This window comes from Euprymna scolopes, chromosome 39, assembly GCF_053919585.1.
Source record: "Euprymna scolopes isolate OS-2025 chromosome 39, ASM5391958v1, whole genome shotgun sequence".
In the NCBI taxonomy this organism is placed as follows: domain Eukaryota; kingdom Metazoa; phylum Mollusca; class Cephalopoda; order Sepiida; family Sepiolidae; genus Euprymna; species Euprymna scolopes.
Genome location: NC_136520.1, coordinates 61,844,173 through 61,862,296, shown reverse-complemented (window position 1 = coordinate 61,862,296; position 18,124 = coordinate 61,844,173). Strand labels below are relative to the sequence as shown.

The 18,124-nt window shown below is 32.0% G+C and overlaps 1 protein-coding gene across 1 annotated transcript in view; it reads right to left on the bottom strand.

The window, feature by feature from the left end:
• Positions 1-16,230: 16,230 nt before the first annotated feature.
• The window catches only part of LOC145263807 (zinc finger MYND domain-containing protein 11-like), a 219,103-nt gene continuing 217,209 nt past the window's right edge, over positions 16,231-18,124 (bottom strand). The window contains exon 14 of the mRNA XM_080120872.1: positions 16,231-17,010. Coding sequence (XP_079976998.1) covers positions 16,885-17,010 — 126 coding nt within the window. The 3' untranslated portion in view covers positions 16,231-16,884. The remainder of the gene's footprint in view (positions 17,011-18,124) is intronic.

Sequence of the window (18,124 nt, the reverse complement as noted above, 5' to 3'; positions counted from 1 at the left end):
CATATGTAATATATTAATGTTGGTATTCTGTAGATATTCAGTGTAAATGGAGACGCTCTGATATTATTGTAGCTTTTTTGTTAAAACTGCAAAAGTATTTATCTAAGCTAGCACGAACGCCCAGTAAAGCTCGGTCATAACGTACGCTTAAATATGATATTTTAATTCTTGCAGATTTCGTATATATTATTATAGAGTTAATTTTCTATCGATTTTTATATATTATAAAGTTGTGATTTCAAAAATAAATAAATATATACATATGACTTGGGTGCATTAGTTTGAATCGAAACCAAAATGAAAGCTTATGAAAAAAACGTGTGTGTGTATATATATATATATATATATATATATATATATATAGAGAGAGAGAGAGAATTCTTTATAAGTTTTGGTTTCGGTTTCGATTATGGCTGAAGGAACTCAAGTTATATATATATATATATATCCTTCAGCCATAATCTAAATCGAAACCGAAACCAAAACTTATAAAGAATTATATATATATATATATATATATATATATATATATATATATATATATATATATATATATATATATATACACGTTTTTTTCATTTCGATTCAAGCTAATGCATCCAAGTCATATGGATGTATTTTTTATTTTTGAAAATTTCGGTTTCGATTTCCTTCAGCCATAATCGAAACCGAAACCAAAACTTATAAAGAATTCTTGATAAAATTATTTATTAAAAAAATAGATGATTTAAGTGCCATCAGCTATAGTCGAAACCGAAACAAAAACTTATGAAGAATTTTTGTTAAAATTATTTGACAAGAAATGGAAGTACATAACAATTAAACGACCCTGATGTAAGCGTGACACACAAAAGAACACACACGCTATCATATTTATATATAGATATATACATATATATAATGAAAATGTAAGTTTAATGCAGACGTTTTATTTTTTTTTTTAAATAAACAAACATTTGTTTATAAATAAAACTTTTCGGCATGATGGCATCCTCAAAACAGTTTGTGTGTTTTTTCTTTTTCTTCCCTTGTAACATGGTGCCACTAAGAAACATAGGATCCATACGGTCTTTTTCTTTCAATTTAAATTTAAACAACGTTTTTATCACGGAGAAAATCTTAATAATTCACTTCACACGCGACCACACAGATCTCCTGACATGGACATTTAAAATATCGCCATTGAAGAAGATTGCACAGTTCTCATTTTTCTTAGTAACACCATGCCACAAGGGAAGAAAAAGGAAAAAAAGAACCACAAATTGTTTTTATTCTGATGAGGGCACTATGATGCTGAAAAGTTTGATTTATAAACAAATAAATATTTATTTTTGAAAAAACTGTTTGCGTTAAATTGGCTTCTAAAATTTTCATTTTCAATTTCAATAACACTTTTATCACAGAAAAAAAAAATCATATATACATATATATATATATACATATATATATATATATATATATATATATATATATCATTCAAACACATTAGTGTTTGACTATATGGTTAAGTGGCAGATTTAGTCGTTTAGAACTGCTTTAAAGCTTCACCACTCATTTTTCGACCAAATTTCAAACAATTATTACAGTTTATAGATCACCATCTCAGCTATATTGTGAAAAAAATTTCAATTTTTGTTCAATAAAACAAAAGTTATGATGAATTTACTGGTGTTCAAAATCGTAAAAATATGTAAGGAGCTGAGCGACGTTTTTTATGACTGGTTTCCATAGCAATCACGGAGCTTCAGTGTCTACTGTTGCTAATAATTCACTGCTCTCGCAAAAGTGAAACAGAGAGAAGGAAAGCATAAAAGGGAGATAATTGGGGGGATTTTATTGAAAGCAGACGAGTGTCGCAAATTGTTATTTCATATGTTTGGGGGGGGGCAAAAAAATAAGACTGAAATTAAACAAAGAACAAGTGAATTTATTGGAAACCTGGAAAAATCATGGATTACAATAGAAAAATGTGAGCATGACAAGTAATAAGGTTAAGCTTAAACATGGAAAAGTAAAGGACAAGTTGTTAAAACTGGAAAAGAAAAGGACAAGATATTCTAGTAAAAAATATAATAAACTTAAAATATTGCAGCATAAAGAATTCTTTTTTTTAATTCAATTTATAACATTATATAATCAATTCTTTTATTTTCCCAAGTTTAAAATTCCTGTATACATGTTTAGCTATCATTCCATTTTTTTCGGATTACAATTGTCTATTGAAATATTTCATTTTAATAACATTTCTTTTTCTCTAATGGACATTTCACGTTCAAAACATCGATATCTCTATAATAATATTAATATCCTCGCTTAAGTGACTTAAGATGCCCGGGAGTCCAATATACAACAGTTGCACTTAACGTTCAAGTAAAAAGTGCTCTAATTTCGCATACATTTAAATTACAGAATTATTCACACAGAATTCTATTCCCCAAAGAGTTGAACCACATTCTAAGATTTTGAAATCCTATTAATTGTACTTTAGACATATTTTTAGGATTGCCTGCAAATTAGTAGGAACCAAAAGTAAATAAAATATTAAATATTTATTAGAAAAAAGTAAAATTTTAAAATAATTGTTCAAATTAAAATGAAAACTGGAAAAAAAAACAAGTAATACAGTAATAATAATATTAGGTTGGTGCAAAAATCTTTTTTGACATTCAACTATATATGAAAAAAAAAAAAAACGGCATTATTTTTGCACCAACCTAATAATATAAAAATGAAAATCATTTTTATTTAATTATCTGAAATTAGCGGGAGAGAGGGGCTATGCTTGGGCGTAAAATACGCTTAAATATGATATTTTAATCTGTCCAGATTTCGTATATATTATTATTGAGTCATGATTTCAAAAGTAAAAAAAAAAAAAGAGTATTTAGGTGCACTCAGCTAGAATCGAAACTGAAACTGTAACATTCAAAGCTGGTGACGTTACCACTGTACCAATGTAACATGCATATGAACTGGTTAAAAATAATCTAAGAGAAATGTACAAAATGTTTAACGATTTTTTTCAATTTTGATCCCTTAAAAACAATTTTAGCCGGCTAAAGACTCATAAAAGAATGGCCCATAAAAATCATTTGTGGCCCCTAGCGCCGCTCTGTGAGTTTTAATTTTGGAGGAGATAGTTTGAAAATATGGAGACAGACAGACAGACAAACATACAGCCGTTTATATATTAGATTTTCAGTAGAATTTCATCCTAATCATAGAAGACTTTATAATGTTTTTTTTTTTTTCTGCTCCCTAAATTTTGGTGGTGATGTTAAGTCCAGGAGCAATTTCTCTAGAAGAGAAAGTTGGACATCTGATCTTCTTTATTAAAGTCAATTCTGGATGATTCGTCAACGTGGTTTGCGTGTACTTGAATTTGAATGAAACCAAGCATATCATCGAAAACAATATTTTGTAAATTTAAAATGAAAATATTAAAATTTTATTTTAAACTCACCCTATGAGACACGTGATCAAAGTAAAACTTAGTTGAACGATTGTAATTTAGTGAGAATAAAAAATCAACATTTTTTTTTTTTACCGTTTTTCGTTTCTCTCTCCTTGTGTGAGCCATGGCAACAGGGACCTCTTCAAAAATAAAGAGATTAATTTTTTTTTAATGTGAAAAGACTTTATAATTCTTTTAAAAAAAAAAAAAAAAGGGGGTACACTAGAAAGGAACTTTTTTTTTTTAATTCTAAAAATAATGAACAAAAATTAAAAAGAATGAAAAAAGAAAAAAATGGATGAAAAAAAAAAAAGGAATGAAGGAAAAGAAAATATAAAGTAATATGAAAAGAAAAAGTTTTAAATGAAAAAAAAACAATGTAAGAAAATGAAAAGATTAAAGCAATTTTCTTTAAAAATAATAAAGTAAAAAAAAATTTAAAAGAAAAGTGAATAAAAATGAAAGAAAAGAAAAAACAAAATAATATCAAACAATTTTTTAAAAACTAACCCATTAGGTCCCAGAGTATCTAAATTTTTTACTATTGAGTATAATTTTTCTGTAATGATTTAAACCAAATAAGAATACACAAATTGAAAGGAAAAATGTTATTTTATTTAGAAAGCGAAATATTAACTCTTCTATAAATAGGACTGAGTACGTATAATATATTTTAGAAATCAAGACTCTATTACATTCAAGATAAATTTTAAAAATTATGGTAAAAAGCATAGCAGTTCAAACAATGAGTTACATTGCATTTTTGGCAATAAATTAGTAGCTTACTATTGCAAGACTTATTTATACATGTATATATTTATACATCATTAAAAAAAATAGAATTTTTGCAAATTTCACAAGGATTTTTATAGGGTTCCAACAACTCTGAGAGAAGCTAATGAATTTTATCCTTTTTTTTTTTTCAGAGTAATTATGCAGTAAGCAATACTTATGCAGTAAGCAATACTTATGCAGTAAGCAATATGTGATCTTGTAGATTTTAAAAAGAAATTATTTGGTGTCTTATTCATAGAACAGTGGGGACCTAATGGGTTAATTGAAAAAAATTGTTTAAAAAAAAATTGATTATGAAAAAAAAAAAAAAATTTTTTTTTTTAAATCAACAAAAAAAAAAAAAATGGACAAAAGAATAAAAAGCCTTAGAACTTAAGAAGCTTAAATTCTTTTCCCTCCCAAAACTCCAAAATGGTGCAATAAAACTAACGAAACCTGGAACTCTTCAAATGGACAATTCCCAAGACTGATCTTGAAAAACAAAAACAAAAAAAAAAAAAAACGTTTTATTATGTGAATTGCAAAATAAAATATTAACAATGATTTTAAAGATTTCGATTAATATTTAATTGCATTAATGAGAATCGGTTGCTTTTATTTGTTTGCTACAGGTTGTCTTACAAAAGACCTGTAATTTTAAACACAATTTTCACATACATATAAACAGGCCCAGCATTGAATTCTCTATGGATCATCTGCAGAAGTTACACATTGTTATCTTGGCAATATGATTGCAAAATTTTCAAAAAATTGTCATTTTATTTTCTTAATTGAAAAAAAAAAAAAAAAAAAAAAAAAATTAATAAAAATGTTAATAATAATCTATACTAGCAGGACCTGTGGAAATTCCACAGTGGCATTTTTCACAAGTAATATATTTCTGCTGGGCATTCTTTAGCTGTTCAGCACAACTGGAGATCCCGTGATATTATTGTAGCCGTTTTGTTAAAACTGTAAAAGTATTTATCTAAGTAATCTAGTTAAACTGTAATAACCAGTACATTATCTCCAATATACTTATAAGAGTCTGTGAGATATTTCTATTGTATGGACACCCCCTGCAAACGGAAACTCTATGATATCATTATACTTTAAGACAGAAAAGATACTATCCTTGGATCCTAGCCAGAAAACCAAAAAGGTATGTTTTAGTTTCATATATGGTCCAAAAGCGACACCAATTTTTTTTTTTTAAATTAAAATTATTTTTTTTACATTGTCTTTGATGACCGGGAGATCCTATTTATTAAACAGAAGGGTAGAAGGTGATAACATACTATGAACATTAAATTAGTGTCGCTATCTACTTTCCAGCCAATTACAATATAGTAGCCTTCAAGTCCAATGTAAACAAGTTCTTGTTGAACCGTCCCCTTAAATAATCCAAATTATACCCAATATTACTTGGCCTTTTGGTCAAGATCAAAGTGTAGTATCTGTCCGGCAGATGCTGCACTTAAGATAATTTGTACCAGTCAATGGAGGGGAAACCCTCTATACTGGGACAATTATTATTTTTGGTAACCAGAGTGCCCCCTTTTTGCCTACTTTTAGGGGAGCTGGTTTTTACCTCACATTAAAAACGGCCTTGTGCCTAATTTGCTCAGTGGGGGAGCAAATAAATACCATCTGTTCCGGCAGATGCTGCAAGCTATGACTAGCTATGACTAGCAAAGACCAGATGTGGGGGCAACCCCACATGCCTGACCTTTAACCAGCTCCCATTTCCCACCTCTCGGGAGCTGGTCCCCTTTTCCCCTTCCCTCTCCCTTCACTCCTCACATTAAAAATCGGCCTTGTGCCTAATTTGCTCGGTGGGGGAGCAAATAAATACCATCTGGTCTTCAGATGCTGCACTTCCATTTCTTGTTCTCTTTCGGTGGAGGAGAAATCCTTCACGACTGAGACCATTTTTTATTTTTGTACCTTTTCTCCACGTTAAAAAACGACCCTGGTGTCTAACTCTGTCCCGTGGGGAGGCATAGTAAATAGGTACATCATTAACGATTACTAAACTACCACCTTGCATTCATTAACCCTTATGCTTGAGTGGCCTTCGGGCCATGATAAGTGGTGAATCCCTTGTTAAAAAAAAAAAAAAAAAAAAAAAAAAAAATGAGATTACTGTATTATCTTTCAGTGCTCGTCGGAAACGGGTTGGTTGGGTGTTTTTGTTTTACGGCATATCAACCCTTTTCAGGTTATTTAATGTCGAATCTAGTAATTTTGAAGAAAAATTTTTTCATAGAATATATTTTTTTTATCAAGTCGGTTTCTATTTAACCCATAGTTGGGACCCTAAAAGGTTCTACCACTCTGAGTCAGAGTGGACCTGGGAGCAATAGCAATTAAAGGTTGGCTCCACACTCCCCAAATTCCACAAACTGGGGCCTCACCATCGGATATAGTTTAAGGTCATATCCAGAATCTTGGAAATAGGTGGGAGATTGTATATCATTTGTTTTATGATACTATCCTCCCAAGCATTTTTTGGGGTGGTAAAGATAGTGTACTGTGATCATCCTCCCAGGCATTTCAATCTCCTTTGCAAGGCAGTACGGTATAAGTTTCTATTTGCTTGCCTCCTCACGGTCGCACTGATTTATTTATTTTATTTTTTCTAAAATACAGACATATTCTTTGGTGTTGATGCTTTTTTTCAAACCATAATTTCCCAATTTCAATACTTGATTTGAAGTCTACCAACCCTGAATCTTTCACCTGATTTTCAAAGACATTGTTTGGAAGCACCACTCAAGAAAATACTCCAATTCATCTGACGAAATAACTCTGAAATCATTTCAAACAGATAATGGCAGAAAACCTAAAAAACAACTTTCAGTTTGTAGTGGAATGGTGCTATAAATATTTGGTAACATTTAATGCTGCATTTTAAGAAGAAAAAAGATCTGATATTAATAAAATTACTCGGAAACGGTATCCTTACTCCTCCAATGATGGCTAAATTCATCCATTCTGGATCCTGGTTGGTCACTTGGCGCTTACTGATAAAGGCTTTAGATGTTGAAAAGTCCTGTCGGATGAATCACGATTTTCCATGCATTGTATAAAATCAAGATGGCAAATCATTTGACAATGATCACCAAAGTCTGTATCAATGGGGAACCAAGGTTATTTCAAGCCAAAAAGAATTATACGTTGATAACTTTTTTTTTTTTTTTTTTTCCTGATAAGGTAACAATTATTTATTGAAAGACTAGCCTGGGTACCCGGGTGTTTGGAGGTGTGTGTTGAGCAAAAAAAAAAAAATTAATAAAGAAAAAAAAAAAATGTGGTAGTACGCGGGCAGGCTCAAACCTGTACCATGAAGGAGGAAAAGAATGTGAACAAACAAACGTGACGTCTTTGCTGTTGTGACAGTGCCAAACCGGAAGTGACGAATGTTTAAATTAAGGCTAGTCAATCAAAAAGAGGGGATGACTTTCGAAAATATCGTCAATATATATATATCAAAATAATGAGAGGAATTGGATAACAGATTATTGAATCTTGTATCAATTCTTACAAAATATTCCTGGGAGGTAATATTTTTTATATAAGACAATCCCAGCCAAATAAGAATTACTCAATATACAAGATAGGGCAAAATAAAATTTAGTTCTTTATATTTAAATTTAATTGAGAAAAATATAATTTTTCAAAACAAAAATTTATTATTTGAACAGAGAATACAATTCAAAGTAATTTCCTTAATCCACGGATTTTTGATGTAGGCTCATCTCCTCAGAGGAAAGTCATTAGCAAAATATTAAATATAATTTTGCTATTCAGCACATGTATAGAAAATATATTAAAGATTAAATATTTTTAAAGGACATAGAGAAAGAAAAAAAAAAAAACGGGTTGAAAAAGATTTTGGTATCCAAATAGAATCGTAATCCTTGAATAGAAAGGGATGATGTTAATAAATTCCAAATTGGTTAAAGAAATTCACACTGAAGGTAAATTCTAATTATTTTCGATATAGCATCCAGAGTAATTGGTAAGGATCCTTTGGGAATGGAGATTTATAGATTTGTTCTGCCTCATTTTTTGATGGTGCAAGAACCAACCATAGAAAATATCCATAGAAAGACGTTATCTTTTATAAAGTAAAATCCAATTATTTAAAATGAATAATCCAATTAGCGAAATATTCTTGGTAAATCAAGAATTGTATTCTTTGTTTGGAAAAATTATATTTTTCTGAATAAAATTTGAATATATATATACAAAAAAAAAATTATTTGGATAAATAAATATATATATATATATATATATATACACATACAATGTATATATAGTCCATATACAAAGAAAGAATGGATAGCTAACATCTCATTCTGATCAAGAGGTATTCTGGATAAGTAAAGCTTTTGATCAACTTAACTTCTCTTCCAAGTTTGTCTGGACAAATTGGTTGCTTTGTGGCCGCCACGCAAACTTTCGTTTCACATTGTCAGAGTCACCAGGTATCACTTATGAGTTTCTCGATTGGCTGAAAAACTCCACTTTTATTGAGTCTAGTTATGTTCCCTCTGCTCTTGTTGCAGTCTTTATCTACCTACTCCAATAACTATCTTTTTCTTCGCATTCAAAACAGTGTAACCCAATTTCCTTTTCTTGACATACTCAGTTCACATCTCCCTCTCTTTGGCTGTAGATATTATCACCAACCAAACTCCAAGAAATTCATAATATTAACTTAATTGTCTGATCTAGCTGAAATTTTGATTTGCAATGATTTATATCTCTATGGGTTATGTGATAAATTACAGCTCTAAACCAATTGTGGTTTCTGATTTACAGATGTTCGAGCAGAGCTAGTTGTACAATGGTGCCTGTTGAATGTGGCACAGTTTTTGTATTTGAAAGGACGCAGAGGAGACATTTAATGAAATGAAAGATACATGTGGTAACGATACGTTGTTATACGACCTTGTAAAATGCTAGAATCATTTTACAGTTCAACTAGCTGACATATTTCTGTACGTGCTATTCATCCATTCAAAGGTTTTACGTGTGATAAACCATCCTTGGTGTACGATTACTATTTCCTGTTAAGTTTTATGCAAACACTAGTTTAAGAGTTTATCGGTTAAATATTTACACGCAGACAGACACACACACATACATACATACATCTGTATCTACTGTTTTATTTATATAGGCAAGTATGTTTTTGTAATTCTCCTGCAAATCACTGTGCAAAGTAAATTTAAGAAAATTACCAAATTCATGTTGCTGTGGGCAACATTTAATTTGTAGTCATCTTTCAGGCCAGAATAAAAATATAGGTGCTTGTTCAAGATTTTCTCCCTTTACAAAAAAAACAAAAATACAGAAAAATCTTTGACAAAAAGATCATATTCCAAAAATCACGTAAATTGATCAAGCACACAATTCTAATGAGAAAAGATGAGATATGTATCGTAAGGATACTCTATCACGACTTCATAACATGCTGCAATCTTTTTGCATTTCAACTTGCCGACATATTTCTGCACACTTTATTCATCAATCCAAACAAAGATTTTAATCGTTATAAACCATTACAAGGCCGATCATGCACATTTGAATTATTGTGGAGTTATCTGCCCCTGTAGCTTCAAGATAGCGATGCAAGATAGTTCCTTTTTGCTTACTCAAATTTGATTTTCTTATTTAAAAATAAAACCACTTGATCAATTTATGTGATTTTTGGCATATGACATTTTCATTCAGTCATGAGTGTTTTGCAATAAAAAGACAAGAAAGAAAAAAGGTAAGACATGCATTAACTGTAGACATTTTATTCCCCACAAATTTCAAAATAAAAAAAAAAAAGAATGAAAAGAAATCCTCATTGTTGCAGTCGGCTGTAGACATTCTTGTACCTTTAAACATTTTTTTTCAAGATACAACCATACATTTTAAACAAACGACTGAATCGGTCGGACAATCAGACTGTCATACTTCAGTTTGAAACAGCGTTCCCATTGCAAAATGGAGATTTAAGGAACATATCTTACTTTAAATGAGTCCGCACATCTCAAGAAGAGACCATTTGTCAATCTGTCACGCTTAAGTTTAAAACAGAATTTTTTGTGCATAGTCAACAGAAGAACAAAAATTGAAAGTCATAAAATTGAATTTCCATTAAAAACACAATGTCATCCACTTGTCAGGTCGCAATTATTACATAAAACGTACTTTCATGATTACTTGATCCATTGATCTGCCATTGTTTTTTGCAAATGTAACTCCAACAAGGGAAGTAATTCATAGTTTGGCATCTTTATTATTTAAGTATAACTTGCAATTTGTGTATTCATTCTTTTTTGCAGACTGTTATCCTCATCTTAGTTGTTGTCTCACCAGGTTTTGGCCAATTCATCCTCTGGCCGCCTTCAGGTGATTAACCACTACAGGATAGGAATGCTGTATCCCCAGCAATTACTGCCTTCCATAGTTGTTGTTGTCTCACAATGTTTTGGCCAATTAATCCTCTGACCTGCTTTGGGTAGGATTGAAACCGCCATCTTCAGCCAATGCTCACCTGAAACTGTAGAGATTCAACACCTCTATCCACTGTGCCACAAACCTCAAAGTGAGGTGAGTATTGTCTGAAGATAGCAGTTTCAATCCTACCCAAAGCAGGTCAAAGGATCATAGTGAGACAACAACTATGGAAGGCAGTAATTACTGAGGATAAGTTACAAGACTCGGGATTCCTATTCGATCGTGGTTAACCACTTAAAGAAGGCCAGAGGATGAGTCGGCTGAAACAACTATGAAGATGCGGATAACAGTCCATAAAAAAAAATGAATACACAAATTATGAAGCCTCATCTGAAAAGATTAAAAAAATAATAAAATAACTTGCAGTTTATTTAGAAACTATTTGTTTTATTTATTTATAATTAGTTTTTACATCAGTTTTCATAATTTTTGGATATGCTACTAATTTCAACACAACAATTAAGTAGATAACATTGGTCTTAACTGAAATAAAAATTTTCGATTTTTATTATTCTGAACAAGCACCAAATTTCCATTGCTGAACGCAGTGATTTAAGGGACACGCCTTACTTTAAACGAGTCCGCCCATCTCAACAAAAGACCATTCGTTAATCTGTTATGGTTAAGTTTGAAGCAGAATTTTTTGTGCATGTTCAAAATAAGAACAAAAATCAAAAGTCATGAAACTGAACGTTATCAACTTGTCATGTCGCAATTAGAAACATTACTGCATTATTATATAAAACATGTACTTTCATGCTTTCAAGATCCATTGACCTGCCATTATTTTTTTCGGAAATGCAACTTAAACACGGGAAGTAATTTATAGTTTGGAATCTTTATTCTTTAAGTATAACTTGCAACTTATTTAGAAAACTATTTTTTTTTATTAATAATTAGTTCTCAACATCATTTTTCATAATTTTTGGATATGCTACTAATTTCGACATGACATTAAGTAGATAACATTGGTTTTAACTGAAATTCAATTTTTCGATTTCTATTATTCTGAACAAGCACCAAATTTCCATTGCTGAATGCAGTGATTTAAGGGACACGCCTTACTTTAAACGAGTCCGCCCATCTCAACAAGAGACCATTTGTCAATCTGTCACGCTTTAGTTTGAAAACTGAAGTCCCATCGCTAAATGTAGAGATTTAAAGTACACGTTTTACTTTAAACACGTCCGAGCATCTCTAGTTATAGGGTCTGTCCGTCAATCAGCCACAAGTTGCATTGTTAAATACAGACAACGTATTAACACGTCTTGATTTTCATCCTTTGTTTAGTTTTGTTTGTTTAATAACATTACAACTTCTTGAAGCCGTTTCTTAAATGGATGCTTCCTTTTTGGGGGGAGGAGGAGGCAAAAATAAAATGCTGGTTGAAAGTTAGAGTAAGTCCTCAAGTGGCTAAAAACAAACAAACAAAAAAAAAGTTTGATTCTTTGATACAACAGGCATGCAACAGTGTTTCTCTATTGGTTTCAAGAAGCACAAAAGAACTATACTACTTGACCTCTGCCTCTAAACTTTAAGTCAAGCTTGAAATCACTTTCTATTCAACAGTTTAAAGCGACTTCAGAATTACTTTCGCACTTTGAATAATAGATACCACAGCCTTGTGAGTCGATCAATCTAAAATATAAAGTTGGTATTTATTTGCTTCCCCACAAAATCAAAACGTGACACAAGGTTGTTTTTAACGTGGGGGAAATCAGCTCCTCAAAAGGGGGCATTCTGCATATAGATAAAAATAAAATTGCCTTAGTATAGAAGGGTTTCCCCCTTCATAGACTAAGGACAAATTGAGTGTAGCATCAGAACAGATACTACACTGATCCCCGCCTGTGCTAAAATATAAAGTTAGCCTGCTAGATTTCCAAAGCTAGACTGATAGCATTTAAGTTGAGAAATCTAACATAGCTTCTGACTAGTTAATATTTGTTATTATAGTGTGTTATTGGCACTATAATATACTTAGCTACAGTTCATTGTTAATATTACTTAGCTTAATCTGTACAGTTCATTGTTAATATTACTTAGCTTAATCTGTACAGTTCATTGTTAATATTACTTAGCTTAATCTGTACAGTTCATTGTTAATATTACTTAGCTTAATCTGTACAGTTCATTGTTAATATTACTTAGCTTAATCTGTACAGTTCATTGTTAATATTACTTAGCTTAATCTGTACAGTTCATTGTTAATATTACTTAGCTTAATCTGTACAGTTCATTGTTAATATTACTTAGCTTAATCTGTACAGTTCATTGTTAATATTACTTAGCTTAATCTGTACAGTTCATTGTTAATATTACTTAGCTTAATCTGTACAGTTCATTGTTAATATTACTTAGTTTAATCTGTACAGTTGCTAATATACATTTTTGTTTTTAAAAATCATCTAAAAATTAAATTCAACAAACTAATATAAAAATTAAAAACTAAAATGAGTTACCTACTACACACAGCATCGATTGCCTCCCCCTCCTACTATTTCTTTTCCTTTAAAAAAATTTTTTTGTTTTTTTGACTTGGTACATCGTATAAAAATGTTGGATTTTATTTCAAGCCACTTCATCAAATGAATATCACCGAACCCATTGATCATAAAATCTTGGTCCAGCTTTTAGTGTGTGTTTGTGTCCCAATCTCTACTAGCATGTTACCTTGCTTATCCACATTTCCATAACCTCATTTTATATTTTATCTGCAATTTTTATTTCATATTTACTCTCTTATATATAATATATATATATATATACACATACTTAATTTTCTTCCACTTATGTGAATTGCTGGTAGCCTGGAGGAAAGGCGCTAGTCTGCAAAGGTTGGGTTTGTTGACTGGGTTGAAATCTCCCAACCAGCAATACTTACTATTTCCTACACTAATGGTTGCATAAGCATGAAACACTATTGTCAGTAGATATAAAAATTGTTAATTTATTTATATATATATATATATATATATATATATATATATATATATATATATATTAAAAGAAAAAAAATTTACCCCTTTACGTGTCTAACTTTTTTTTTCTTAACCTCAATTAAATGTTTTCCCTCCGTCCTTTTTACCATGGATAAAAAAAAAAACTCTGTCTTCCCTTTTTAATAGCTATAATAAAGCTTTGTATCCCCCCCCCCGAATAATTATATATATATATATATATATATATATATATATATATATATATATATATATACACACACACACATTGAATTGTCAAAATATTGATAGCAAACTGAAAATATTGTTATAGATTAAAGATTACATGTTAATAAAACAAAAATATCTAGCACACAATGTTTAATTTGAAGGGGATTTTAAAGTCTTTAAAATGATGGATAATTGTTGGGCTGAAGTTTAAATCCAAAAGTCAAGTATTATAGTTTATTTGTGTTCCTCTACCAAAATAAAATATGAATTTTTACACATGACTGTTATAACAAAGAACCAAATTCTTATTGGTTCCTATTGGATTGAATAAAAACGAATTTGATTGGTTTACAATATGATGACTAATAAAATAATAAAAGTTATTAAATCAACAGCTATTGGCCAATAATAAGTTTAATAATAATAATAATAATAATAATATGGTGGTGTGACTATACACAGCGAATTAGGTTTGAAAAAGAAATGTTACAAGTGGGGGTGCAGAGAGATATCTAAAAATGAATAAAACTTAAATAAATCGTTTTTTGTCCTTACATATTTTTCTGTTTCTTTTTGTTGCGAATGATTGAGATGCAATGAAAGATTATTATAGTAGGAAGTGTGGGGGGAGGGGGCAGGGGAAGGGGTAAACTAAAAAAAAAAATAAAATAAAAAAATAACACCTCGGTGGACAAGAAAGGAGGATTGGATAGAATCACTAATGAATGGGAGAGAGGAGAAGTAAGAAGAGGCTAAAATCATAAGAGAGAGAGTAAGGTCAGAGGTCAGCTAAAAGGTATGAGAAAATGAGGAGTAGTAGTAAGAGGGAGTAAGAAGTAGTAGTAAGAGGGTCATAAAATTTGGATCAAACGAGAACTGTTAATTAGAACAGATAAGTGATAAGGGGGGGGGGGGATCCAAACAGAGAGGAGTAGTGCAAGATAGAATTATGTGTGGGGGAGGGATGGGGTAAAATAAAATTTTGTGATAAAAAGGAGGAGAGCAAGATGAAATTGAGGGAGAGACAGAGTGTGTATGGGAGAGGGAAAGAAATTGGCTCGTAGGCAATCCGGAAGGCAGTGGCAGAATAAAATATGCAGAAAGAATACACGAGAAAGAGAAAGGATGTAAGAAAGAAAAATGTCCAAATCAAGATTTACAAGAGGAAGAAGAGTAGAAGGTTCAGTTTTTTTGTTTTTTTTTATGGCATATCAACTCTTTTGCGTTTTTTTTTAATGACAAAACATGATTAATTGCATAGTTGCCATTGTGGATTAATAATACCTTCGCCAAAGGAATAAGTTTATAATTGAATGCCATAAGAGTTGAATTTTGCATAGATGCTTTAGTGTATGATGCATTCATATGTTAATCAAGTACTACTTGAAAATTGGGAGTCCAGAAATGGTCATCAGAGAGGTGAGGGGAGAAGGTAGAGTTACAGACAAAGGGATAGGAGGAAGAGGAGGTAGGACAAATCAGATGATCGAGGGGGGGGAAGAGAATCTGTCAGAGAGGGGTGATATCGAGAAGGGGGAGGGCCGGTCACGGAGGGTGATATCGAGAAGGGGGAGGGCCGGTCACGGAGGGTGATATCGAGAAGGGGGAGGGCCGGTCACGGAGGGTGATCGAGAAGGGGAGGGCCGGTCACGGAGGGTGATCGAGAAGGGGAGGGCCGGTCACGGAGGGTGATCGAGAAGGGGAGGGCCGGTCACGGAGGGTGATCGAGAAGGGGGAGGGCCGGTCACGGAGGGTGATATCGAGAAGGGGGAGGGCCGGTCACGGAGGGTGATATCGAGAAGGGGGAGGGCCGGTCACGGAGGGTGATATCGAGAAGGGGGAGGGCCGGTCACGGAGGGTGATATCGAGAAGGGGGAGGGCCGGTCACGGAGGGTGATCGAGAAGGGGGAGGGCCGGTCACGGAGGGTGATCGAGAAGGGGAGGGCCGGTCACGGAGGGTGATCGAGAAGGGGAGGGCCGGTCACGGAGGGTGATCGATGAGGAGGAGGGCCGGTCAGAGAAGAAATGACAGATTGCAGTGCACAGTGCCTGGGTTATGGGAAAATGAGAGAAAAAAAAAAAAAAAAAAAACAAGATCAATAATTTACACTGATGACTCCAGCTGAATATGCATTTTTTTTTCTTAACTAAAGCAGCATCATTGATGATTAATGTTAGGGTTAAAAAAAAAAAGAAAAAAGATATGAGTATGTCTGGTTGGGTGTGGGAGGGGGGCAGTGCTCTCAAAATAGTGAACCAAAGATGGACACCCTATCAGTCTCCCGCTTAAAATGAAGTATATCTTCAATGTTATTTTTTAATATTTTTTTTTTTTTTTTTTTTTTTAATTTAAATTTATAAAAGAACCTCCCCACCAAGTCCAACCGGTTAGATTAAAAATTAATGAAGTGTGTGTACAATGATAATTTGGTTAAATTTTTATGTTTTGTTCTTTTTCTTAAATAATAATTTTTTTTTTTTTTTATTTAATTATGATCATGGGGGAGTGGTGTTCAAAATGTCTAGATATTAAAAGAAACAAAAATAAGATGGAGGGGTGGCTAAGGCATTAGCCACAACAATAATTTGCAGTAGTTGTTTTTATAATTGTTGTAGTAGTAATAATAGTAGTAGTAGTAGCAGATGTTGGCAGAAGGAGCAGGGGTGGGATCTCAGGCGGAAGGGGATAAGAATTCTTACGCATTGGATGGGTGGTGTAGGAGGACGAGGAGGAGGCAGGGAAAACAGCCCGCAACATACAAGACAAGGAGGTGGTGGTTTACCTAGATAGGAGAGGGGGGAGGGGGCATTACACAAACAAGCGGTGATGGATACACATATACACAAAATTGGCACGGAGAAAGAGAGAGAGAGACACCAAAGAAGAGACAAACAGAGGGATATAAACGGATGCTGACGACGACAGTGCCAGCCGTGGTTAGTGATGCATTTAACGTTTGCTCCTCATCGTCGCTGTCTCCTACATACACTCTTGTGACCCTTATGCCAATGGGCTTGCTGGCACTGGACACTGCAGTAAGATGTATTCCAACAACAGTGATACATGGCTTCCTCTTCACAATAAAAACACTGGAAGAAAAAAAAAAACAAAAAGATTTTGAATGAAGTCAGGGAGACCGACTATAAAACGTATAAAATAGAGAACAGACAAATATGGCAAAATAGTCCCAAAAATGGTTTTATTAGCCCTAAAAGAACTCCTGGGACACACCCATACACCCAAGAGTTATCGCGAAGTATAGACAAACAAAAATATATAGAAATCAGTTACAACTTTTCAGAAAGTTTTATAAAAATCCAAGACATCAATTTTTTTTTTAATAAGCATAAAAGTGTCCATTTTAGCCATTTTAACCCGAAAAGCACCCCTAGGTGGGCAACTGGAGTTTTCTCGGAAAATCCATTCTGTTACTTTTTTACTCATGTCATGTTTAATGTTTGTGCAAAATTTTTAAAAATTCCAAGGCATAGTTATTGAGAAAAGTGTGGACGGACGAATGGGCAAGGGTAAATTTATAGGTCCACCCTCCTTTTGTTGGAGGGGGGGGGGCAAAAATAAAAGTGAGTACTTTGACAAAACTAGTGGAGGAATGAAGAGTAAAACACTGTAAAAGAATTAAAAAAAGAAAGAGAAAAAAAAAGAAAGAGAAAAAAAAAAGAAAGAAAAAAAAAAGAAAGAGAAAAAAAAAGAAAGAGAAAAAAAAAGAAAGAGAAAAAAAAAGAGAAAAAAAAAGAAAGAGAAAAAAAAGAAAGAGAAAAAAAAGAAAGAGAAAAAAAAAAGAAAGAGAAAAAAAAAAGAAAGAGAAAAAAAAAAAGAGAAAAAAAAAAAGAGAAAAAAAAAAAGAGAAAAAAAAAAAGAGAAAAAAAAAAGAGAAAAAAAAAGAGAAAAAAAAAAGAAAAAAAAAAGAAAAAAAAAAGAAAAAAAAAAGAAAAAAAAAGAGAAAAAAAAAGAGAAAAAAGAGAAAAAAAAAAGAGAAAAAAAAAGAAAAAAAAAAAGAAAAAAAGAGAAAAAAAAAAAAAAGAAAAAAAGAGAAAAAAAAAGAGAAAAAAAGAAAAAAAAAAAGAAAAAAAAAGAGAAAAAGAAAGAGAAAAAAATAAAACATTAAGAGAAAAAGAAAGAGAAAAAAAGAGAAAGAAAGAGAAAAAAAAAGAGAAAAAAAAGAGAAAAAGAGAAATAAAAAAG